The sequence below is a fragment of the Lepisma saccharinum genome, chromosome 3 (genome assembly GCF_977018435.1).
Source record: "Lepisma saccharinum chromosome 3, izLepSacc3.1, whole genome shotgun sequence".
NCBI classification, from domain to species: Eukaryota; Metazoa; Arthropoda; class Insecta; order Zygentoma; family Lepismatidae; genus Lepisma; species Lepisma saccharinum.
The window spans coordinates 136,534,427-136,562,320 of NC_139231.1; the positions used below are offsets into that span (position 1 = coordinate 136,534,427).

The 27,894-nt window shown below is 36.6% G+C and overlaps 2 protein-coding genes across 3 annotated transcripts in view; one reads left to right on the plus strand and one right to left on the minus strand.

The window, feature by feature from the left end:
* The window catches only part of LOC145985436 (1-aminocyclopropane-1-carboxylate synthase-like protein 1), a 56,127-nt gene extending 51,430 nt beyond the window's left edge, over positions 1-4,697 (minus strand). For both annotated transcript variants that reach the window (XM_083119481.1, XM_083119479.1), the window contains exon 1: positions 4,476-4,697. The gene's annotated coding sequence lies outside the window, so the exon portion shown is untranslated. The remainder of the gene's footprint in view (positions 1-4,475) is intronic.
* Positions 1-27,180, plus strand: LOC145985437 (DNA damage-regulated autophagy modulator protein 1-like). The gene is made up of 7 exons (XM_083119482.1): positions 1-156; positions 9,045-9,123; positions 9,767-9,888; positions 14,700-14,929; positions 22,247-22,385; positions 23,596-23,747; positions 25,288-27,180. Exons 1-7 carry the CDS (start codon positions 108-110, stop codon positions 25,300-25,302), a joined length of 786 nt encoding a protein of 261 aa, XP_082975608.1. The 5' UTR covers positions 1-107; the 3' UTR covers positions 25,303-27,180.
* Positions 27,181-27,894: the final 714 nt, after the last annotated feature.

Sequence of the window (27,894 nt, forward strand, 5' to 3'; positions counted from 1 at the left end):
TTTTTTCGTAATCTTTCACAAACAGAAGAAGCTGTCTATATAGCAATTCCGTGCTGTACGGTTGTATTTCTCGTGCGTCTTAGTTGCTCGGAAGTTGCGTTGTAGAAATGATGGAATCAACTGAAGCAGTAGTAGCAATGGATGTGCGGAAGAAAGGTGAGGCTTAGCATAATGCATTTTTCGCTTGGTTTGCCAATTTTCAATTACAAGGGAGAATCAATTTCTCCCTGGTTTTCAATAAAATATCGTTTTCCTATTGGCTGTTTATGTTAGGAGTGGGGGAACCACGCCACGTGTTTTTGGCGATGTAAAAACTTCCACGTTGGCATTTTTAATTGTTGGCAACCTGAACTTTAGCTTACTATCGCTAATTAACATTGATCTGTTATATAAATTATCAGTTTTTTTGTGTTATTTGTTATGTTATGAGTTTGTATTATTGTAAGATAGAAAAATCTGTTATGTGTTTCTATGTAGCAGAAGGGTTGCACAAGTTTGCTGAATTTTAGCACAGACCTATTGCTGATCTCCATATATTTTCAACTTTGAGTTAGTGCCTCTATACGTTAAGAAGAATAAATCTTTGGGGTCTACGTGCAGTCGCTTATGAGCCATTGCGGAGGCCTTTCCACCCATCTGCCTGCGAACTGAGGCCATTGTCGAACTTTCTCCTCCATTAGTAAACTTGCTGGTGTGGTAAGCATGCACACAGATATTGAATTTTTATTTGCCGAGAAATTTCTGTAAGTTTTAGGCTGACAGAGGCAAGAAATCACTCCTCTTCGTTGGTGCAAGTGTGTGTAGGAGGCGCCATCTTTAAAACAACAAAAATGGCGTTTTGAAGCTCACTTGATTAGTGTTGCAGCCTTGAGGTCGTTTTGTAAACAACAGTTGATACCTCATGTAAATTTGAGATGTATACAGTCTATCCTACAATTTTCATTGGACTTTTAAGGTTTTTTTTTTTACTCTTGTAATACTTTTATCTGGTAGGAGCAAGGTCGGTCGGATTCATGGTCTTGCCCCGCCAGTGTAAATGCCGCCCATTCCACACTATTTTCAGTGAATTTTTTGTGGATTGTACTTATCTTCCATTACATGTAAAACTACTGTAGATCCAGTAATAGGTTCAAATGCACTTATTTGGGCCTTTGAGGTTCGAGGCCACCTAATAATTTGCCTCGTATGGTTATTATTAGACACCGGATTTTAAAGGGAACTGGTTTTCTTATTTTTCAACAAGTAAATAACAACAATGTTGATAATTATCTTTCACCAACAAGATTATATGCTTTTCCCTTGTTTTTCCTTAGTTATTATATTTTAGAAATGAAGTACCCGCGTTTAACAAAACAGATGGTTTCACAATTATACACTTAAAGAATTCTCACGACTTGATAATCGCTTATTAGATCTACAATTTGATACTTGCAGTGTTCAATATTATTTACACTGTCGTTAAAGTAAGAGAGGACAAGGGTTTATGACATGTGTTGTATACATTTATACAGGTGAACTTTTCAGAACACGCCACTGTCTGTGAGTAAGAATGGTGAAAATTCAACGATTGCATTGAAGTAATGTATTGTAAACGTTCTTTCATGCGTATAATTCAATGATTCCAAAATGGCATTGGGAACATAGAATCACTATTCGTTAATTGGAGACTTCGAGTTGATGACATCGTTCGCCTCAGTACCTATATATAATATATTAATAAATTATATTAATATAATTATATATTAAAATAATATTAATTAAAATATCCAAATTAATTAATATTGTAAAAAGACAGTATGCGAATAGAGAAATAACAGCACGTATTCATTATCTATCTTACGTGTAGTTAAGATCGCCAAAATTTGTATGAAAAAAGTTCCCTTGGAAGGAAATTAATGTAAAATAGATAAAGAATTGTAAGTAAGTGTGTAAAGTGCTCCTCTGTGCTTTGCACCACGTCATGAAGGCATATAGAGGGTGTGGAGTTAGGGCCCCACACTTTCTTGATCACAGCCGAAGGTGGGGGTGATATGATGAGCACCACGCCCCTGGCCGACTTTACCCCCCAGAGTTTCCTCCAGGTATCCACTTTATACAACGCTTGGTGGGCGCCGGAGTTGGAAAAAATCCCGGTTCTGCTCCCTGGGGATCGAACCCGGGTCTCTCGCATGGTAGTCAGACGACCTAACGACTGAGCTACCGCGGCATAGATAAAGAATTGAATAACAAAAAATGGATGTTAGATTGACTAAAAGTAAAGTTCCTGATCAATATTTTATGCATATTGTCATAGGTAGTAGCGTGAATAAACCTTTTTAGGTACTGTCAATTAAAAGCAGACTGATCCCAATATAATCCTTGCCTTCGAAGAAGTTCAGAAGAAATTTAAAAAAACATAGATTACACAATAAATGCTAAACAAGTATATTTTCATTATTTAATTTTAGAACTTGGTTAGTCTTTTAGAACCCCGTCCTAAATACGTCCTTGTTCCCAGTGGGTGCCCAGGCTTATCACACGATTTTCTTTTAGGTTCAGCAAATAGGGAAGGTGGGCTTATTTCAGTCACCTATTGACGTCATCACTTGGTATGATGAAGGGAAGTTAATAAATAGCGAAAAGAAGATTGCCGGCCGGTTCAAATCCGGGAACTTTTCTAACGATGGAAGCGGCCCCGGCACCAACCCAGCGTCGAATGACATGGGTACCTGGGGGAAACCCTGGGGGGTAAAGGCGGTCAGGGGCGTGATGCTGATCACATCACCCCCACTCATGACCGGATCAAGAAAGTGTGGGGCGTTACCCCCACACCCCCTATACGCCTTCATGGCGTCGTGCTAAGCACAGGGGAGCACTTTACTTTTTTACTTTTACTTTTCGATATTTCCTTAATTTAGACATTTCCTTAGAATAATAAAATAATAAATAACAATAGTAACAACAGGAAGCAATTACGCAACGACAAGTAAGGGCGAGGTTTCCGGACCTGAAATTACAAGCATTGAGGATGCTGCTCCATTGAAAATTATAAGTTATATACTTTACTGTGTATTATTATTGAATTCACAGCATCCTCTTGTTTGTAGAGTTCTTGTGTAAAACGTACATATAGCATGATGATGTTCTTTGTAGGAGAAGGTAAAAGAAATGTATACTTTACTATAACTTTTTTTCTGAGTAATTTTCATTGACATTGCCGTGGGAAATATTCGTGACATTTTTTTATTTCAATTTGAAACTTTGTAAAAAAAAATATGAATTTGGTACGGATTTGCTTGCAGAAACTACAATGCACACTATAGATGAAGCTAGTTCATATAGGACGATTTGAAACATGCATTTTTTTTATTATTATTTTGGAAAGCTATAACTCAGGAACAAAAGTAGTTGGACACTTGTAATAAAAGTCCACGCTAAAGTTTATTATCTTCAAAGCATGGTCGCGGGTTTGAATTCCGGTCTGGTTGGACATGGATGTTCTTTGTGAGTGTCCCTTGCTCAATTTCATCACATCATCACTCATCCTCATTTTCGCGATTAGCCAAAAGTGGCAGAAAAGCGAAGTAAAATAAAACAATCAATCTTCAAAGCATGATTATTGCCCCCTAGGATATGTAGTCTAAAAAGTCATTAGGATTAATAATTTAATACAGATTAAATTCCAATAATTCTCATGGCGTCTTCTGCTTCGCTCCAATCCTTTTAGTGTGACTAATTGACCATTTACACGAGGCCAATTGTGAAGACATTCCACTAAGCCAATCCAATGACTACTGGCGCCGAAAACTTTGAAACCATTCTAATTTAGTGGAGTGGCTTGAGACAATGGCTGGTTGCCTCTATTCACACGATGCCAATGTTGAATTAGCTTAGTGGAATGTCTTCACAATTGGCCTCGTGTAAATGGTCCATGAAGGAAGAGACTATTTAAACGTAGAGCTAATCCTACGGGAGACACACGTTTTCTGTTGCACGTGCTTCTCCTTATCAAGTGTGATTCATGCTTTTCTTCTGTCATGTGAGTAACAAAAAAATTGATGTTCGCTGTCAAGAATCCGACAGAGGGTAACCATAAGAGATAACTTTTAGCCCAGAATATTCATGAAGGCGTAGTGGAGGATGGTAAGAATAAATATGTATGTATGTTTGAATTGGGTGGAGTTAATGTTCCAATTAATTAATTAATGTATATAGAGGGGAATCAGCAGTGACGGCGCCAGGAAAAAGTGACGGGGTGGGCGGAAGGGGAGCGAGAAAATATTGTAGGGGGGCAGTTACACTAAACGCCTGAAAACACTACATATATATATAATATACATATATATATATAATACTTATTATTATTATCATTATATTCATGTATGGTATTTTGTGTTTGTCCTTTATTCAGAGTGGACGTTTACTGCCTAAATTTAGTTCTTGATTAAGAGTTTATCTCCCTATGATTCCCATGCACAATTAGTAACAGAACTTACCTTACGTATGTTCCGGTCCACCTCTGTTTATCACTGCAGAAAAATGTCAACTATCGGAAATATAAATCACTTCCAAGTTTCTCAAGCTGCACGTACTCAACTAACAAACAGCACAGTTTAACGAAAACGTTACACTTAATTTGCACTACGTAATTGCATAAATCAAGTTATAAAGTGTAAATGTTAAGAACGTCGAGGCACAATCGGACGATGACTTCCCACTGACTTCAATTTCCAAGCACATGCTCAACAACGCCACCTGTTAATAGCGAAAGGTATTCAAGTAGTCGATTGCTGTAAGGGCGGAAATAAAACAACGAAACTTGTCAAAAGATTCATCTATATCTTGACAAGTGCTGCAGATACACAGATGAAAATTTGTAGATGACAGACCGGCAAAATATTAGTCAAATCACCACGATCTGTTTATTCGTGGAAGACAATGATAAAAATCACGTGACCTATCAAATATCTTAGAAATGATCAGAACTGATACATGCAATAATATCATCATGCACATGCTACAACAATTTCCTACGTTAGCCCGTCCATCTGTCTGTGAATTACAGGCCATAAAATCAGGGCATAATTATTTACGTGTTATGCGACACACGCCAGAACTTATTTAATAAAAACTATGCAATTAATTATAAAAGTCAACATTGCCTGCGATTGATACGTTCTCTTTCCTTGAAGCATTGTGTACTGCATCTTTGTAGATGCGAAAATCTTTAGCTATTGATGCCGAACTTGTTTTGATCTACTTTAAAGTTCATCTTTTCACATAAACGAAGGATTGGCATTTGGCATGTCACGATACATCACACGCTGAAGGTCCGTGGGGAGTAGTTAGCACATATTACAATGTCAGGGGTCCCGGGTTCGAGCCCGGCCTGGACATGGGTGTTCTTCATGAGTATCCCTTCATCAATTTCATCATATCATCAGTAATCCTCACCGTCGCGCTCGCGATTAACCAAAAGTGGCAGAAAACAAAGTTAACGAGAGTCACACACACATAAATGTAATACAACAAAATTAATTTTTGAGCCAAGTTGTTTTTTAAGCAGGAAAAGTGATAACATGTAGAATATTTATCCCTTTTAGAAAAGATTTAAATAACCATACTCTTTAAAGTTAAAACCCTTAGTATTAATTTTTCATTAACGTTGTTGGGTTGGGGGGGATCAGTGCATAGGCCGAACTGGTACGTTTTTAACGGAAGTTAGGGTGCTGAAAAAGCATTTTGAATGCCAAAATTGCAGGAAAATGTGGCAAAATACTCGTAAATATGACTTTTTTAAAAGGAAAAAGTCCAAAGAGGGGTTATGACCATCCCCTAACACCTCTTTCCAGTTTGTATTTGTTTTAGTTAGCATCTCAGTTCCATCTATTTAATTGCTACAGTGAGAACTGATCCACTATAATGCGAATCGTGTTTAATTTTTTACGTGAACTTCCATAGGAATGAGGCATTTCCATACGCGGATACAGCAGTGGCTGCTGCTCCTTAGCAAAGTTGCACAACCACAACCGCCACAACATATTTCTGGACTTACTTTGATAATTACTGAACTTATTTTCTAGAGAATATTAGTTCCATAATGTAATCATAAGGGCAATTTCTGTTGTTGTGTGTACTCTGCTTCTGCCACAAGAGAGCATTGGAGGCCTCCCTATCCTTTTACGCGCGTATCGGACGCTATATCTGCTTTCATGGGCCTGGTGATTGCACGCCGGTTACAGCCTCGTCCAGATGGTACAGAGTTGCCAACCTCAGAACTACAGCGCCCATTCAGAACGTTGAAATACGTATGTCAAAGGGGCCATATTCTTGTCTTGTGGACAGTACATTTGCATTTAACGTTTTACACAACATGAGAGCGCTAAGTACTAACAGCCCGCTCCGTGGAGGGGTGGGCAGCGTCAAACACTGCAATGCCAAAGCTCCAAACTTCGAACCTTGATCAAGACATGGATGTATGTTTTTCCACTGCAACCACCAACGTTCCGAACAAATAACCGCCAATGGGATACATATAAATAAAATTTGGGTTTCGGTCTAAGTTACAACTTCCATTCAAATAGCCAAATTATTTCGTCTCTATTGAAACAACACAGTAATATCAGTGGCGAAACAACAGGGGGGAGGGGCATTGCCCCCAACGGAAGTCAGTTCTGGGGGGGCAAACATTGACGGCCAAGTGTACCTGCAGGGGGCAATTACCGCCCACAACTTCGAATTTTATGCAAATAAAAACACCAAATGTAAAATTTTCTTGCTTGCTTCGCTCGCAATGCCTTCTTTTCCTGGTCTTATCAAGTTCAGGACCGTAGTTAGGGGGCGGCGGGAGTCGGCCCATGGACGCCGATCGATCTAAATTAAAATAAGTTGTAAAATTGATTGATTGATTTGTGGTTTGAAGTCCACTTTACCCAAAGAAAGGCTAATCGGGACTGGACCTACAGTTTAAAGTGGTATCCGAAACACTGTGCCATGTGCCTCCACCGGGTATCGAACCGGTGACCCCTTCATCACAACGCGACAATGTTACCACTACACTATTGTCTTTTGTATTTCTAGTTACACTTATTTTTGGATCCAACTAATTCCTATGTATTTTTTTCTTTTTTCATTTTTTTCATCTGTGTATTATTTTACATTTAGCTTACTGCTCCATAGGCAGTTTATCTCATCTTATATGTATTATCATATTGACAAGGGTTAGGTGGCAGAGCAGCAGTGACGTGCGGTGACGTCGACACTTGGGGTAGCAATCAGTGGCGTGCTCAAGGGGGGGGCTTGGTGTGGCTCATACCCTTTCCCCCCTTTAGGGCCCAGTATTCCTAAAAATAGAACGTCAATAACAGGAAAAGATTGCAAAATGATGAATGAATACTAAAAAAAGTACACACAACCCCCACCCCCATTTGAAAATAAAAATTATTTGATTTGACTACTAAGCGATAGATCCTGGGTTCGAATCTCGGCTTGGCCATGGGTATTCTTTGAGTGTGTCCCTTCATCAATTATATTGTATTATCTTTGCGATTAGCCAAAAGTGGCGGAAAAGCGAATTAAAATAAATAAAATCAAAGCAGTCAATCAATGATTTGACTTGATTTTTGTTACTTAGCGTCGCATTTTCCTCACATTTGGTTAATTGCGAAGGTGATACGATAAATTAATGAAGGGACAAACACATAGAACACCCATGCCCAGGTCGGGCTTCGAACACGGAACTTCTGGTGTCGTAGCGCGCTGTGATAACCACTCCCCCACTGTTGGTTGATTTGGTGTTTTAAGTCCACTTTATGCACAGAAACAAAACAGGTAGCAAAACACACTTTTTTGTAGTTTCTTCAATAATATTCATTTGGCTTCTTGAGTTCTGAGATACATTTTTCATTTCAAATTATTTCATTATTCACTGTAGAGTACAACACAGGAACAAGAATGCACGCTCATCACGGGTTCGAATCCCGGACTGGATTGTTCAAGGTCCCTTCATTAATTTCATCACATCATCCTCATTTTTGCGATAACCAAATGTGGCAGAAAAGCGAAGTAAAATAAACCAAACCAACAACAATATGAATGTGCGTTCTCTTGCCCTAATAAATACATCCGTTGGAGGCCAAGAGATTAGTATATTTGAAAAAAACACTACTAAAACGAGAGCGAGAGAGAGACTGAGCCAATATTTGTAATTTAATCAAAATACAATATATTCCATATTTGAAAAAATAAAATAAAGAAAGAAAGAAAGAAAGCAAAACATTATTGTCTGCACATAACACGTTCCCATTTCATAAATAATAAAACTACATCCCATATTATACATACATATTGTACAACGTGTAAAAAGTTGTGTAAATACAGAGAACATAAGTACTGCAGAAAATTTTACCCTGAGTTCTTTAGAGGATTTACAAAGGAATCGAAGGGAATCCAATCCCCTATCTGTCCTATAGGTGATAGACTGAGGGACCTAAAAGCACGGGCTTTCAACCATTAAGCGGGGGGCAAGGGGACAAGGGAGGTAGAGGCAGAAATCTTCCCTTTTCCTTAGGAAACCCGTTTCTACCTGGAACTGCTAAGGCGGAAGAAGAGCGAGCTAGGCCAGTGTTGTCCGCAGATCACACCGAGGGACAAGAAGCGCGTGAAAAAGAAAGTGTTGCATATGAACTGTGGCTTTAACAAGACAATAAATATTGTGATTTGAAAGTAATTAGAGATGTGAGATTGATTAATCTATCTCTGCTAGACTAGCTACTCCTCAGTGCACGTCACTGCAGAGCAGCCTTTGGCTGAACCTTCCAGCGTAATAAAGAAAATTTATTTTTATTAACTTTAAACTCACTCCCACTGGTACAACTTCTTTACCATTAATTATACAACAATTTCTAAAATTCTTTGAGAAATTCTCTTAAGGTATCAATTCCAATATGAAAGCAAAACCTTATGAACAGTAATAAGATATTCCTATGTGGCATAGACCTCTTTTTTACTTTGATTATTAATAAGAAGCAACAACTCATTTATTCTGATTTATTTTTCCATTCCAGAAGACAATCCTGTGTACAGCAAGTTGTATCTTATCCCTCTCGGAGCATCAGTCACATTCCTTGTCGGTTTTATAACTACGTAAGTAAATATCAATGTGTTGGCACATGCGTGTGTGGTTGTGTATAATTATTCAATTTTATCATCTTGGTATGTTTATTTCTTATGAATTGTTCATTAATAAAGCTGTCTTTTCAATTTCTTCAGATTTCTAATGTAGGTTAGAGACTCCGACATTCAAATACTTAGGAAACGATTTATAGTCTAAATAATACCCATAATAATTAATTTTTTGAAGAGCTGATATTGTTCTAATAACCTCTCAAATGCAACATGGGCATCATTGGTAATTTTGTGCTTATTATATTACCTGAAGATCAGTAAAGATCTGAATTCTGAATCATTTATAGAGTATACTCTGTCTTGAGTATCTCTGGAGCAAGAAAATTAAAATAAGTCTCTATGCAAGTAGTGATGCAAGATGGTTCCACCAATGATCTTGTGAGAGGGAATGGGATTGCGTGAAGGAGGGAAAGTGACTACAGTTACCAGTCTTCACAGCAGCGTTTACTGCTTCGCTCTACCCACTTAATTTCCACCCTTCTCTGCCACTATGCACGGCTTTGCTCCAGAAATAAGCAAGACAGAGTATAAGTTATTTGAGCACTCTTAAAAGAAAAATATTTAACATTATCTACCATCTCATGTTCTCAATTTGTTTTAGGTACCTCATCTCAACATATCTCGGACATGTTCCATATTTCTTTCCATATATTAGTGACACAGGAACTACTCCACCAGAGAGTTCCATATTTACAATATGCACAACTATCGGCAGCTTATTACGTGAGTACTTTTATGTAGTTTATAAGATACAGTGATAATTTTATAACTAGATAAAATAGTTAAGCCCTGCAACAGGTTTTAAGTTTGCAGCAACTTTTTGCCTCTGTAGACCCATACGTACACGCAGAATATATTTCCGCTGCAATACTGCAGATTTTCTCACCGTCTGTGATATCAACAGCTTGGCGGTTGAGGCAAGACTGGCATGGGAGATTCTGAGCACCTTTCTCGCGCGGATTAATACATAAAACCTGCTGCAAACTTAACCTGTCACAGGGCTTAGTTACCCATTCTTAGGACATAAACCATAAGTGGCGATTTCTCAAGGCAGAAAAAAGTAAATATTATCCAACTATTTTTCTCAATGGGTGTCATATATACAGTATATAGCATATTTCTGTGCTTGAGAACAATTCAAAATTTTGTTTCTTGGGAGCCCATCTGAGCAGTTAGAACTTACTTGACTTTTGGCCACATCTGAAGGGATGATATTTTTCTCACTCTCCAATCATCATCATCGACAGTGTTGAAATTGCAGAAAATCTCAGAGCATCCTATTGTTAAACTTGAGATCTCTATCTCTTTCAAAAGCAAGGATATTGACAGAAATTCTTCTATGGAGAGGATGCCAAGAATCCCTTATCTTAAAAATACACACTGATTCATTTGTATTTCTTTTGACTCAAGGTACACAAAAAAGGAAGTTTTTCGATTACGAGGTTTCTTTCATTATTTTCTTGTAGTTTACAGTTATTACAAGCATAAGAAAACAGTTTTTCTTTGTGTGTTCTCCTGAAACGTCACAAAGAAAAACTGTTTTCTTATGCTTGTAATAACCGTAAACTACAAGAAAATAATTCTATAATGCAAGCAATGCGTACATACAAGAAAAACTATTATTCATCTATTATGAGGTTTCTTTCATTGGACCATATTAATACACATGCAGCACCATTTATAGAAATGCCCATGTCTGGGGGAGAGTAGAATTCAGTGCCTCCCCCCCCCCCACCTTCACAATGCTCCCTTCTCAGCAACAGTATTAATTTAATAGGACACCAATACTTTCAAGTGTAAATTTTTTACCTCCCCAATGGTATAGTGGTAACATCACCAACTTATAATCCAGTCTCGATTAGCCTCTCTGTGCACAAATTGAACTTCAATGTTTGCTTTGCAAGGGGAGCAAGCAAGAAAATTGCATTAAATTTCTTTGTGAGCCATTCATTTTATGTGCAATTTAGTACAAAAACAATTGCCAATTTAGAAATATGTCTGGGAAAAAAAAGGGTATCCCTAGTATTGCCAAATGCCAACCCTCTCTACAAAGGAAAATAGACCATTGCCATCTTTTCAACAAATACAGCAGCTATATTGTATCAGATGTATTACAAAGATTGACTGTAAAATGTGAATACATATTGTAGCAAATCTCAAAACAAATTGTTGTTAGCAGAATGATAATAGCAATAGCGAAAATTCTGCTTCTGGGTCATTCCACGTCAAATCATCCAGGCCATGTCACCCACCATCCCCGATTTTGATGAAATTCGGTATACTTATACAACTTTTGATGCTGATTACAAAAATGACAACTTTTTTGAGTTTGGTCAAGGGGTTCAGAAATTACGAGTTTTTAAAAATCTCCGTGTACGCCACATGCGGCTCCACTTTGAATGACACACATTAGGTTATAAATTATAGTGTCTTCTCTCAGGTTTGCCGTAGAAACTTCAAGTTTCTTTTCTTTTGCTCAGGATAGAGTAAGCTTTCATTTAAATAAGGTTTCAGATCAGTGTATCAATAATCATGTATTTTATGTATAGTTTCATGTATTATTTTAGTAAAATAAATGACTAACTTCAAGAGCGAATTTCGTGCAATGCCCCCCCTTCAATTTCCCCCAAATTTTATATACAGGTAGCTCAGAGTGGGTACTAATGTTTGATGGAAAAATTGGGATGGGCGGTTCAGAGACAGGGTGATAAAAAAATAATTTGCATTAAAAGTTAATCTTATTAAAAATGCTTATGTATTTAGCACAAAGTCTGAAGTATAATATGTTTTGAGGTGTAATATTCAAAATTTCTGTTCACTATGTGTGAAGGTAAGCATAGGCGTAACCTGGCGGGGGCAAAGGGAATCATTTCCCCCTCCAAAATTTATAGATTAATTAAAATAATAATTGCAGTGGAACCCAGATTTCAAGTTCCTCAATTTTATATTTTTCTGTATTTTACATTCAATCTTAGTGGTCCCAACATAGCAAATTGCTAAGAAATTTTCCTAGGTTTTACATTTTTTCGCATTCAAGATTTTTTCAGCTTGGTCCCCTGAACAACGTAAAATCGAGGTTCCACTGTATCTAAGTTAGTTTCAACTGTCTTCAATTTTTTGAAAAATTATAATCCTCATCATTAGCATTCTCAAGTTTAGCAAATTTTCTTCGAGAACATTCTTCGTTTTGTGCATTTTATCTCAATATGGAATTATTTTTTTACTACTCTTCACGGAGATACGTAATATGAAGTAAGAAATAATAATACACATTTGTGCTGATTGAAGTTTTTCCAAATGGACCTTTTCTTGCCACATACCACAGAAAATCTCCTTGTGATGGGGTGGTTGGAACACTTAGAAGACTTGTATAGACATGAACAGTATCAAGTAACAAGTGCAGCAATGAAGTACCAATTCCATAGAAATAGTATTAGAGGCATAAATTTCTTATTAATCACGTAAGGTGAAATGACAACAACCCGCAGTACAATGTGTCAGCGATTGCATAGTACTATACAACAGCACCAGGAAGATTAAGAATGCACTGTTTTGAACTTAGTCTACAGGCTATTTGCAGTGTTCGGTAAGTTACTTTTTACAAGTAACCGAGTTTCAGTTACTCATTTAAAAAGTAACTCAGTTACAGTTACTGGTACTTTGAAAGTAACTGTGAGTTACTTTACAGTTACTGTGAAAGAAACTTACAGTTAATGATCATTGATTTGTGTAAAAATTACAAATTGCGTTTCTAGTACATACTATGTCTTCATATACTTACATTACTACTGCAAATAAATGATGAAACACAGTTAACTTTGCTTGAACGATTTTAATTAAGAAATCATTTGAATACTGACCACGGTATTTTGAATATGGTGTCATTGATTCCACTTCCACCTATTTCTTTCTCCTACATTCCAAGTTCAACAAGTTCCAAAGATCCACTACTTCGATGATGACTTTTTTCTAGCTCGACAGTCCACCTAAAACACCGAAGTTTTCACATACAAGTAGATATGAATTGAAGTAAAGCGTGGATGAAGTTAGCATGCAACAAAGCATAGCTTCCTTGACAGGCCAGCAATTCCAAGAAAATCCTTTTACGTAGCTTCCAGAGAAGGTACAGATATATTTTTTTTACAGTTGGGAACAGAAAATGTGAACGGCACAATTTATAGTGCATGAAATTTTTGCAATGCATATAATACAATCGAGTAAGTATTTTCGGTACTATCTTCATGGGCATAACTTGGGAACTATCTTTGGGTTGACAGAATCATAAAGTTTTCCGTCCCATTAAAATAGTGTCAAAGATTATTTGCTAAATACATTTGAAAAATCACAATAATTACTCTTTTTTTGTTTGTTCCTCAAGTGCCAGGAGGTTCACAAAATATATTTAACTTGTAGGTTTTAATTAATCTATAAATTTTGGATAGGGCAAATGATTCCCTTTGCCCCCGCCAGGTTACGCCTATTCTTACCTTCACACATAGTGAACAGAAATTGTGAATATTATACCTCAAAACATATTATACTTCAGACTTTGTGCTAAATACATAAGCATTTATAATAAGATTAACTTTTAATGCAAATTATTTTTTTATCACCCTGTCTCTGAACCGCCCATCCCAATTTTTCCATCAAACATTAGTACCCACTCTGAGCTACCTGTATATAAAATTTGGGGGAAATTGAAGGGGGGGCATTGCACGAAATTCGCTCTTGAAGTTAGTCATTTATTTGACTAAAAAAATACATGAAACTATACATAAAATACATGATTATTGATACACTGATCTGAAACCTTATTTAAATGAAAGCTTACTCTATCCTGAGCAAAAGAAAAGAAACTTGAAGTTTCTACGGCAAACCTGAGAGAAGATACAATAATTTATAACCTAATGTGTGTCATTCAAAGTGGAGCCGCATGTGGCGTACACGGAGATTTTTAAAAACTCGTAATTTCTGAACCCCTTGACCAATCTCAAAAAAGTTGTCATTTTTGTAATCAGCATGAAAAGTTGTATAAGTATACCGAATTTCATCAAAATCGGAGATGGTGGGTGACATTTTCACAAAATTCTGGATGATTTGACATGGAATGACCCTTCTGCCTAATTTCATGTTGCCAACTGTCAGTACAAGTTTACACATGTAAACTAATGTCAAAACCTTGTTTTAAACCTTATTTAGAAACATTTTTTATACATAGCGAATAGTTTAACAGTGAAGAGGTTTTCTGGGATATCAACCAGGTGATTTCCAGATAGGTTTCCGAGCTTTCGTCACTCTCATCTTCAGGAATTGAAGTAATGAAGATGAGAGTGACGTTAGCTCTCGAAAGCTTGGAATCCTATCCGGAAATAACCTGGTTGATATCCCGGAAAACCTCTTCATCATTCGCCACCAGGAAAGTTTCAAGAATTATTGTCTAATAGCTTTTGTCAGAACTTGTAGTTATCACATTGTTAACTTGTGTGATGGTAGCTAATATAATTTGGAAATACAAAATATATTTTTCTTTCCAGTTGCAATATTTGGTTACATAAGGTATTATCAAATTAAAGAATATTGTAAAAACCAACCAGCAGACACAAACAAGCTTCTGAGGCTAAACAAGATAGGAGCAGTATGTGCTATCTTATCGTGTTCTGGAATATTCATCGCAGGCAGTGTTCAGGTCACAACAGACTTTGCAGTACATTCAATTGGAGCTCTTTTCGCTTTTGGAGTTGGTGCGGTTTATCACTGGACTCAAGTAAGTAGACAATTGGTATAATATTAGTGGTGTAAGTGCATGCATGTGTGTATGTCCAAAAGAAAAACTTCTGCTTGTGCATATTTGACTTCTATTTAAAATCCATTCACTACATGTTTCTTTAATAATAATAATAATAATAATAATAATAATATAATTTTTATTAGAGTGGGCATGTTTCAGTCTCGGGGGCTGCCCTTACAACAGACCCTTGTCTGGGTGATTATAACAATGCAAAAATAATATAATATATTGATTACGTGTAAAAATAATGGATATGGATTGAACATTAAAATATAAATTTAATAAAATAAAGGAAAATGTATTATATGTATAAATAATGGACATAGATAACCAGCAGCGCCGACTTGTCAAAATTATTGGGGGGGCTCTGATCACTGAAATAAATGAATGAATGACTCACTCCCTCCCTTTTTTAAAAATAAAAATTACGTCTTCGTATAGCAATTTTTAAGCAGCTATCATATTCCTCATGCAAAAGAAATGTAACATGAAAAAAGTTTAGAAATTGTTTCAAAGTCTTTTTATGTCTTTTGTGCCTGGTCATTTGTTTTTTAGATAACAATTAATATTTTTATTGAAAAGTATGTATTTACATTAAGAGGTCAACTTAACAGTTTTATGCCAGCCTCGGTAGACGAGCATGTTGGGTGGTTGTCTCAACTCGCATTGATTCGGAGGTCTCGGGTATCGTACATACGCGTATCAATATTGCCAGAAAGTCGTGTTTACGACCTCAAATTGTTCAGAATTCACTAAACAAACAACATACTGGTATAATTGTCATATCAACTCGTTATTTTGAAACTCTTTTTAGTAAAAATGTTACCAATACTAATAATTATATACTTTTTGCTGTTTCCGGTCATAGCCCCTCCAAAGTTGATGGTTTAGAGGTCTCAGCCCCCCAAAAGTTGATGGTATAGAAATTTTCAAATGTGTATTTAAAGTTACGTTCATGTGGCACAATTCAGAGTAAACTTTACAAGAGAAGCAAAATAATACATTAGATCTTCTTAAGCAAAATTATTTGGGGACTCTGCCATCACATCGTTAACATTGGGGGGGCTCGAGCCCCCCTCCAAGCCCCATGGAGTCGGCACCTATGTAGATAACTAATGTTAGTCACTTTCATTTTTAGTATACGTATGACACGAGCAACAATGAAACAATAATAGCAATAATAATAATAAAGTGTAAAAGGAATAAAATAATGAAGTTTAGAATGTTAATAGCTATAAGAGGTTATATGCACGCAGTTGTTAATTGTTAATTGTAACACGTCTGACTACCATGCTCAAGGTCCCGGGTTTGATCCCCGGCCGGTTCAAATCCGGGAACTTTCCTAACGTTGGAAGCGGCCCCGGCACGCACCCAGCATCGAATGACATGGGTACCTGGGGGAAACCCTGGGGGGTAAAGGTGGTCAGGGGCATAATGCTGATCACATCACCCCCACTCATGACCGGATCAAGAAAGTGTGGGGCCTTACCCCCACACCCCCTATACGCTTTCATGGCATGGTGCTAAGCACAGGGGAGCACTTTTTCTTTTTACTTTTGGATATATTTATAACTGAAAAGTTGCTTGGGATTAAGTGCTTAACTGCCTTGCTAGTAGATGATTTTTAAGCCTCTTTTCAAATAGCTTATGGCATTGAACGGATGTTGGAGAGGTTGGAAGGGAATTCCATTCTTTGGTGGCACTTACGGTATAGTACGAATATTCATTGTAGCTAAAACATTCATCTGTGGGACTAAGTACAAATATAACTTTAAAATTTATGGTAAATGATTTTTTTAATCTTACAATTTCTAAATAAACTACAGTTATATTGTTTTATAATATGCATTCAATGTCTCGAAAGGTGTCTGAACATTGAACATTCATAGCATGTATTTAAACAATGGCCTCCATATATGGAACATTTCTACTGGGTCGTTCTTCATGGAAAATATAGAAAATGCACAAATCTGTTGTTAAGTTGTGTAGGCTGCACAAAGAAATGTCCAAAATGCAAGCCAAGATACATTCAGTGGCGAAGCGTCCTATGAGGCCGGGCCTACCCACGCCATTACTCTTTTAAATGTGTATTTACTTATTTCGTCAAAACATATGTAATGCAATGGAAAAGTTTGGAATTTTCATTTATGATAATTACAAAAAGATTCTAACCCTGTCCAGTCAGTATACGAACTTTCCACGGAGTGAGGCACATTTGCTGGGGCCTCTTCTCTTCACATTCCGTCCTACGGTCGTATATGCGGGAAGCCTAATCTTACGAGTACTGTACGTATGCTTATAACGTGCTCCTGAGGCCGGCCTCGCGGTGTTACCCACTAGGACGAACAGCATATCAGCAACACTGCATTTCCGCCAGGGTTGGAAATTTGTGGTGTACCGGCATTTTTTATAAACATTAGCCTGTGTTCGTGCAGAGATATTTCTATTTCATTGTACATTCTCCATATTTTGTACGAAACTTAGGTTTTCCTTCCTTTCATCGACAAGTGTAAGTGAAATTGAAAATTACGGAGTACTGTAGTTCTGACTTCGTTTTCTGGTCAGAGTGCTGATGGTCTTGTCGATTCACCCAACACCGTAGCGTAAACAGAAAGTCCAAAGAACTTATATTTGTAAAGTAAGTCTTCATACCAAATTACGTAAATTAAAATGATAGTTACGCCTTATATTTACAAAGTAGTTTTACTTTCACTGGGAATAGAATAATTTATTTTTATCGTGAACGGGGATTCCCCTCTCGTTCACCCTCTGGGAAAACTTGCCTCCTGCTCACGACGCTAGAAGGGAGCTTGGCGCTTGGCTCGGAGCGCGAGGTTCGTGGCGGTAGAGCTTTCTTTGTGATTGGTGTCGTGTGCAGCGATCAGATTTATGCAAGAAGTGCTGGACTGAAATGCAAGAACAATCGAGTTCTTAATTGAGTGAAGAAGTAATCATCGGTAAGGTAGGACCCACTTTTGGTCTGTCATGTTTCCTTCTTATAACAATCATTTCTAAAATGTTTTCAAGTATATTTTCCTTTGCAAGTAGCAGTGGCAAGTGACAGCAAAATATTTTAAAAATTTCAAAGTTGTTGAAACGTTATTTAATGCGTTAACACTGTCGTTGAATAAATATTACAAGCAGATATTTTTTTATGCAGCCGACACAAGCGAAGAGGTAGGCAGTTTCGTTTACCCTGAAGGGATAACAAGAGCAGAGGGCGGCCAAATAAAGTACAATACAAGGGAAGACTTTTTTTGGGTTTAGGACAAAGAGGGTTATGGGGTTATTGCGCGGGCCATGTCTGTTTCAGGTCTGGCGGAACATGCCAGTGTTGTCACATTGGATTGGCAGAAAAGAGCTAAATTGCGCCTAAAATTGGGATTCTATTCTCTCAAGCAACTACAATTATTATAACCTGTTTATATGTTACATAGTAACCTGTCGTGTTGCCGGGTCCCAAACAAGGATCCTATGTTCTGTTATCACGTAAGGGTGTCTACTAACACAAGGGGTAGAACAAACTAGGATGCGAAGTATACACACTGAATGAGAGAGGTCACCTTTACTTATGTTTTTTTCTTCAAAGCCCCGTAGTCGTCATCCTAACACGTTACGAAGCCAGGTGACCTAATTGTGGTCATGTCAATGTTTCCTGGTCATCTTTAATTCATTCTCCATACATTCTCATCGTCACGATTAGCATAGATCTGAACAAATGAGACGAAAATATTCAAAATTTAAATTATGTTTACTTGCACATACAGGTGTCAGAAATTCATTTATCTAGAAAGCCAAGACTGGAATTAACTACAACCATTCCTTTAGTTAGACAACAGATAACAATGGTGTTTTCCTCGGTGCGAGGAAGTCTTGCTACAAAAACTAAGTTGGCAGCAATAGAACATACCAAACTGACAGTCGCTGAAAGTGCGGAATTCTGTCGTCTGCTCACGGCACAAACGTCAGACTGACCCGAAAATTATGGGGTTCTTCTAGCCCTTTTCACCTCAATTGCAAAATAAATAAATAAATTTAGAAAAAAGTGATGAAGAATTGACAACAGGGCTCGAGCACTATTCGTTGGATTTTCGCGATGTCTCATGATTGGTAGTTCTTTCTGGAGTTGCGTGCATAAATCAGGGGTTCAAAAAATACAAACAAATAAAAAAAACAGAAGTGAACAAAAATCTAGATCGATGACATCTGGTGGGTGGGGGAGAACGTCTAAGACATAATTATCGTGCTGATGGCCGGTAACAACACTTTTGAAAACGTCACGCCACTGGCAAGTAAAGAAGCGGTCTGGAGAGACATTGAACCACTCTCGATGACATAGCCCCCCCCCCTCCCTTTCTTTTTACAGATTTAAGCAACTAATGGAAATTATCGCACTTCTGTGCCTACCCTGCTAGGAACTCTACGCTTCGCCACTGGATACATTAAACTAAAATATTAGGACCAGGGTCTGAAGTGGAAAATATTAGCTGGAGGGATGTTTGGTCAAGCCTTCGGGTTAGCTTCTGAGGGAATTTTGCCATGGTTTAACATAGTGATAATGAGACTATTGGGGGGATGTTTTGCAAAAATTTTGTTATCTAGGGGAGAATACCCCCTCAGTTCAGGCACTGACTAGGACCCTTGTTTAGCAACAGAAACTTGAAATAAGTTCTGTGGATTAATCTGTAAAAAGATGCCAAAAATAGAGTGAGGATCAGCTAAGGGACTTTCTCAATGAGCAATTGTACAATATGTCTGGGAACTCCTTGTACCCCTACATTATTTCTATACAGGGTGTTTCCGAGACCTTGAATCAAACTGACAGGGTGGATGGAGACTGACCGAAGTATCAATATGAGATAAGAAACATCAGATCGCAAATGCATCATTAAAAAATTATTAGCCTGTAACAGTGGAATGAGACAACTGAAAGATGCAGCTTGTAGATTTAATATGGACATTACTAAAGTGTATCGTAGCACCTCTACAATGAAAACAAAACAAACAGTTGTTCAAAATGGCGGACCCCAACAGGTATGACAGCTTCGCAAGCAGCTCTGTCGCATCCGCTCTAACAGTCATTCTGACGATATAACAGGCAGCAAAGATTCTTGCTAGGAGGAAATTCAAGGGGTGTCCCTCGCAGCTTGCCTCCCAATCATCAGCCATTACTGCCAGGCAGTGCATCATCCACCCTGTCAGTTTGATTCAAGATCACGGGAACATCCTTTAGTTGATATTTTAAAGGGATGAAATTAAATTGCTTCATGTGGCTACACAGTATGCAACATAATTGCCCAGGAACAATTTCCTAAGTAATGTTTCGAGGTAGCACATATGCATGAGTGACCTTAATCACTAGTGATGATTTCATGAAGGCAATGTTGTCAGTTGCTAATAAAATCCTTGATAATCTAGTATGTCACTTAATGTTGGTTTGGTATACAACTACATGTTAGAAACAGTTAAAATCTCTCTTGTATGGCATCCAGTGCGTATATTGAATTGGCTGAAATGGGATATTTTTCAGTTGAGATCATTTTCGTCAGTGAAGCTATAAAGGTATATTTCACTTGCCCAATTATCTATCCAGAGTATGTAATTTTTTGAGCCCATAAACTTGCCATCAACCTCTCAACAGAAACACAAAGCGTCACCCATTTTAATGCACACACTAACACTGTATGCCAAATAAGAACTGTTTTTTAATACAGGGCATTTCAAAATGATCTGAACAATAAAAAAACATGTTCCATGAACAATACCACATAATCACCGATCGAAAATCCAGTGAAATATATTCAAATACATCAAGTTTTTTTTGGAATGGTCCCAGTAGTTCTAAACTCTGCCACCAGGTGGCAGGCTGAATTGTAAAATGGCTGCCAGTGGTGGGGAGAAAGTATTTTGCAAGAGTAGGTAGGTAGTGTGTGACGTCAGTTTCGTACACGATTTCGCAAAGATCCACCACCAAAGAACTCCATTAGATCCCTCGCATTAGCGCAGCGGTACAAATTATTGATGAGAACATTCTGAAACATGTCTGGATGGAGTTTGATTACCATATTGACATGTGTAGAGTGCAGAGTAATGAAGGGTGCTCACATTGAGCATTTGTGAGTTAACTTCGCGATAACCATTGGCACTTATAATTGGACAGTTATATTACATATGAATGAAGTTGTATCTTATTTTGACCATGTATGAATAAAATATAACAAGTTGAAATCGTTCACATAATTTTGAAACATGGTGAATGTAGGTGTATACCAAACAAACATTAATAAGTATTTTTATTAGCAATTGATAACATTGTTTTCATGAAGCTATCACTAGTGGATGAATCAGGTCTTCAATATTTGGTTTGATTTGATTTAGTTTATTACACTTAACTTTTCTGGCATTTTTGGCTTATCACTAAGATAATTGATTGATTGACTTGCTTTATTTTTACTTTTGGCTAATTTGCAAAGATGGGAATGAGTGATGATATGATGAAATTGATGAATGGACACACACACACACATCCATGCCCAGGCCAGGATTCGCACCCAGGAACCCTGGCATCGGAGCACAATGTGCTAACCACTCTGCCACGGGGGCCGGCAGATAAGATGAGAATGAGTGCTAATATGATGAAAATGATGAAGGGCCACTCGATTGCAAAGATAAATAAATAGCTTCAGTTCCATGATAAGAGGGCTGGCAGAGTTTGTCAAGGAATTTTTGCATTTCTATGCTACTTGGATGCTGTTAAAGTAGGATTACTTTGATAAATATTCCCTACTTCCAGGTTTGGTTATGGGTAGTTGCACAGCCCAGGATTCGAACCTGCTATCGGGTCTTCAATAATGTTTTCTTTTTTTATGTAACTCACTAGGCATTTAAAATATTCAAATTCTATGGGAAAATGTAACAGTATTATACAAAACCATTCTTCTAACACCTTGTCTTAAGATTTATGTTCAATCTAAGTTTAAGGTGCAAGACTTCTTGTATACTCTGAGATTCGTGTCTGAGTATTATTAACTTTTAACATCACTCCTGACTTCTCCAAATATTTTACGTTTCATGAGTTATCATTTGCTCTTCTAGCATTGACACCTCTCACTGAAATCACTCACTCTTTCAGCACTTATCTAATTATGTGACTAATTTCATACACCATCCAAGTCTTCAATAAAATAGTGCAATGTAACAGTGAGCTTTCTGTATTCCATTGTTGATCCTGCATGTAGCTATAGCTAAGTTTGTCTGCTGAATCAACACTATTATGCATTCTCTTTTCTCCAGACAGCCGCTTCCTGGTATATGAGAGGACCAATTGTGAGCCTAACAACAGTCAAGGTCCGATTTGTCACATGTGTTCTCAACACAATAGTTTTCTTCATAGCCCTATTTGCTCTAGCAAAAGCTGAAATGGAGTTTAAAGGTTAGTACAGCAAGAAAAAAGTATAGAGTTTGAGTTTTTTCTTTAAGTCCACATATAGGATAATTGGGACTGGACCTATAGTTTAAAGTGGGATCTCCACTGGGACCAACTAAACGAACTTAAGATTGTGCATAAATAAACTTGTTTAATCTAGTGAAGAACTTTTGAAGCATTTTCCTATTTTTATTACAAGGAATGTTCAATACGTTAAAACATTTTAAAGAATCCTGCAAACTAAAAAATATTTTGTTTTAAATCTTGCAGACATCAAGAGCCACAGGACCTGAAAGTGGCTAACTTAATAAAGAATGTCTCCTTCTTAAAGCTGCACCACATATTAATCCCTGTAAATAAAATTAATGAAAGTAATTATGCCCAAGATATTCTAAAAATACTTGCCTGCATCTTGATGTTGAAACTAGGGATGGCCAAATCTGGATAAAATTTTATCCGGACATTGGATAATTTACTAGATATTTAAAAATCTGGATACACAGATTATCTGAATTATCCACATATCCAAATTATCTTAATATTCAGATATCCAGATTATACATTGCATCCGAAATAGATATTGGATAATTTGAAATCCAGATATCCCGGATATTATTGATTGATTGAGTTGGTGTTTTAAAAAGTACACTTTATGCACAGTAAGGCTAATCGGGACTGGACCTACAGTTTAAAGTGGGATCCGAACAACTATATGCCTCCACTGGGTATTGAACTCTGGACTTCTTGATTACTAGGTTAAGACTGCACCCTCGGGGAGGCCCTCGAAACTATGGTATTAGGCAGAAGGAAAATTTACTCGGAAGAATGCTGATTTTGTTTCTATGAGATAACAAACCTCTATTCTGCACACTTTGCTCTCAATTTGTAAAACTGACCTGGTAAACAGTGCTTTGAATAAAAAAATTGTTGTCTAAATGCTGTTTTGTTGTAGCTCCACTTTCCGTTGGAGATGAGTTGATGAAAACATGTTTTTTACATGCTAATACATCACATTCCAAAGCGACGTATCTGGCTGTCGTGTGAATTATCAAAATTAATAAAATGTTTGTGCAAATCTTGTTCCGTATTCTAAATTCACATGCATCAAACTTCAATGAACTCCCCTGAAAAGTTAGTCCATATGGCCACACGACAGCACAGTATTAAGCTGTCAATACAAAATTTTTATGCCACTAAAATAATATAATTTTTACAGGAACCTCAAGACCCAAATGGGGCCCTGAAGATGGAGGCTGGGAATTCCATGTTACAAGTACAATCACGGAATGGATCATAGCAGTGCTAATCACTTTCTTCATGCTGACCTTCGTTCCAGAATTTAGGAAATTAAGGATGACAAAACCACAGGTACATCATTATTGTTTATTTAGATATTTAGTGATTATAGAAATGACATTCCTTTTAAGAAAAGGCAGCTGGAGCATGGTGCTGACATCACCACCTCCAAAATGACCAAGCACAAATATGTGTCTCGGAGGGGGGGCTACCCCCATGTCCCCTAAATGTGCCTTCATGGCATGGTGTTATTTGCATGGGGAATTTTACTTTCTTACTATAAAGTCATGATGTGGTACTGAAGTTGCCAAGTGTCTTGGGAGGGGCATTTAAGTGGTTAGTTTGCTTGCCCCCCCAAAAAAAAAATTGTAAGAAAACATAAGTTCCAAAAACAAGACACCTTAAACCATGGCGTCACCAGTACCCAAAGTGAGGAGGGATGCACGGGGTGGTATGTATGGTATTACATAACAAAAACCACCACTATTAAGGAACACAAACAGGCATATCAATGCCCTGACTGGGAGTCAAACATGGGACCTTCAGTGTCATTAACCTTCATGATTTGACTACATGGCCACCATGATGGCTTTTTCTTCTATCACTGCTGTATACAAGAAGTTAACCCTTTATGGACGATGTATGGGCATAGCTCATCGTACAACTACTGTCCAATAAGATGGGCAATGAGCACAGCCTGCTGCTCACTATAAAATTTTATTGTGAATGAACGATAGGCTATAATCCTACTATCTCTCTTCTGCACGTGTTGTAACCACCCCTTTCAAATTTCAACTGTTAGATGTCACATTCTCTTCGTTGCTGTATTTTAATTTGTACTCGAACTGAATAATGTTGCACTGTGTTTATACTCTTGACACTGAATAATTTATGTGCACATTGTGGAAATTTTTACGAGAATTCTGCTTCGCATTTCACATTTAGTGAAAATTTCAATGTCAAGAAGTTTTTTGGTTATTTGTAATTAATAATTTCTATATTTTGTATTGAAATATGTTTTTCATAACTTTTATTACAATGTTTAATTTCTTTACTTTCAAAAAATTGTAACAGAAAAAATAATGTGAGAAAATGTATATACCAATGTAACATTATATCTGTGGTTGGTTGATTGATTGATATGCTTTATTTTACTTCACTTTTTGTGCTACTTTTGGCTAATTTGCGAAGATTGGGATGAGTGATGATATGATGAAATTGATGAATAGACATTCACAAACATCCATGCCTATGCCAGGATTTGAACCTGGGACCCCTGTGCTAACCACTCTGCCACGGGGGCTGGCTATATATCTGTAGAAATAATGTGTTATAGATTTCAGAAAATTTTGTTAACACTTAGCAGCATATTTTCTATGATTTTCTGATAAACAGCAAAACACCGGTCTCCTTGGAAAAACTATTTTTAGGTTCATCCAAGAAGGGTTTAAGCAGCGCAGCACATAAATGACAATTACATATTCGTAATGTGACTAGGACATTGTAACATTCCTAAAATATCACCAAGATGTGTGTTGTATAGAAACTGTACACTGTACTATCATACAATTAGACATAATTAAAGGTTGGCTGATTTCTCTTGTTCTTCCAGGTCATCACAGTTTGAATGCTTTGGGACAAATAGTGAATCTCAATTCAATCAAGTGGCTACACATAACTGTGCAAGAGAGTCTGGCTTCTTGATTACAATCCCTGTTGTACAAAGGCATGCAAAGGGAACTAGCTTACTTGCATTTAATCAAGAGTATGTGTGCATGCAGCCAATTTGTTACAAGTAATTCCAATTGGCATGTAAAGGAGTAGAAGAGAAATACGGAAAATTACTCAGAAACAGGTTACCTGAAACATGTTTAGCAAAAAATATGCTTGTATATATTGATACATGGTACAATTATCAAATTCAACACACACAAATTTGTACTTTGAAAAGCTTTACCTTTCACTTTACATACTGATGGATAAATGAGTGTAACAGCTATTCATCTCAATAGTTGCTCTGATATATGCTACATACCTCGTTTCCTGTAACATTATATGCATGATATTTCAAGAATGATAGCCTTGATCTAAATGTAATTAGTTTTGTTGTTACTGTATTTATTTTCAATGTTTCAGGTATTGAGAGTATATTTACTTACTTGATAATATTTTGTTTGACAACTGTGTATGTATGTATGTATGTGAGAATGAACTTCAGACATTTTATTAATATACAACTCAAGATATTTATATGTAAAATTGATTATAATGCAAATTGAAGTTTCCATGTGTGTTGTGGATTTATTTGCATGTTGTAAATAAAATGTAGAATTCTGCACAGAACTGTAAAACAATTATTACCTTAATTTATGTATTGTTTTCTTAGTTTGTAATTTTATCATTGTAATATGTAGCACCATTCTGGTAAAAATATGAAACTGGTTGAATGTATGGTGCATAGACATGGTTGCATATGACTTTTCTACAAATGTTTGCCAACTAAAAACATTGGTTAGGCAGCAGTGGAACATAACCTTTTGTAGCAGTGTAAACATACTGATGTCAAGTTAAGAAAATAAGAAAAAAATATCTTGTGATTTATCATATTGGATTTCACTAGCTTCTATCCAAAATTCAGTTTTTGTATATACATTTACAGAAAGATTTATATGTATAGTTCCGACAACCTATACAATGTCATAAATATGCCACTATATTTGTATGTACAACCACCAAATATTCTTTCACAATGCATGGATGAACTGCACTCTGACACAGGTTAATATTTTCTCCTTGGTGGCAGGATCATGAAGTGCATCTTTAATGTAAATATACTTATTGTAGAAAAGTACAATGTAAAAAATACCCTTCAAAAATCAAATAAATTACCAAAACAAACTTTATCTGTTTTACGAGCAAAGCTAATAGGAGAAAAGTGTGTTTTCTTGTAATTTTATGGTAAAAAAACAAAAAAAAGGTAAAACAACTTATTTTTACTGAGACAAGTGAAGGGTATGTTTGTACAGACTTACTTTCATTTTACACTTTACACAATCATATGACGACAAATAGCAATAAAAAATTCTGTAGAAACCCACTGTATCTCAAGTTACACAATCTTAAATAATAACTGTAAATTTCCCACAGAGAAAGTAATAGGAATTGTCAAAAAGAATGTTCAATAATAAATCCTGTTTGCTAGTTTGAAATCAGGATAGGATAATGTTTTCAATACTCTTCAAATGAAGCTATGTAGATATTCCTTTCAAAATTTTCACATTTATATATCGGAATTGGGGATAACTGCATTATCTGAATAAAAAAAAGGTACTACCTGAATGATCAATATGCAAATGGTAGATGGCAAAGTGATATTTTAATTTAACAATAATTAAAAGTGATTATCAAATAATCTAATATGGGGATTTGTTGGGTGTCTAATTTCAAAAGTCTTTCATTTCAATTTCATCGAATGGTATATTGTCTAAAAATAAAGATTATTATAAAAATCATTTAAATGCAGATGCACTTAAAATAAATGTTTAAAAGTTAACAACTATTGTTTAGTTTGCGGTCATGTTCTTAATATTATTTCTTTCCTTATTTTGTTATTTTATGTCTGTTTTGTGTAGGGTTACCAGACGTCCGGTTTTTCCCGGACATGTCCTGCATTTTAGCCTTATGTCCGGCATCTGGGAGGAATTTGAAAAATATCATAAATGTCCTACATTTTGAGTGTTGCATAATATTAATTAGGAAAATACCTAACAGAAAAATATCATACAGTTACAAGTCTATGGACTGCGCTTCCAAACTCAATAGTGAAATTTATTTTGATTCAGTCATTGCACAAAAAAAAGAAAAGAAAAGAGTTTGTCCTGCTATTAAACAAATGGCAAAACCGAAGCAATTAATGAACAAAGTTTTGGGACCACTTTCTGATAATGTCACCGTTCAATGCCTGAGCAGAATTTCTTGCATTAGGGTTTATACTGATGGAACAAGGTTTTGCCATTCTTATTCAATATAATTTGATTGTAAAGCAGGGGTATTCAGGGTGTCTAGCAGTCAAGAAAGTCATGGAAGTCAAGACATCAGCAAGTAGGTCAAGAAAGTCACTAAAAAACTCAACAAATTATTCTTGTTGTCAAGAATTCTTGCTATCATAATGACTGATTGGTTGATTTAGTTTATTTTACTTCACTTTTTCTGTCTCTCT

Bases quoted from the DNA above. Each gene is read 5' to 3' on its own strand.
- LOC145985437 (XM_083119482.1), top strand. From the start codon at position 108: ATGATGGAATCAACTGAAGCAGTAGTAGCAATGGATGTGCGGAAGAAA. The intron at 157-9,044 runs GTGAGGCTTAGC...TTTCCATTCCAG, and splicing joins AATGGATGTGCGGAAGAAAG to AAGACAATCCTGTGTACAGC. The intron at 22,386-23,595 runs GTTAGTACAGCA...TAATTTTTACAG, and splicing joins AGCTGAAATGGAGTTTAAAG to GAACCTCAAGACCCAAATGG.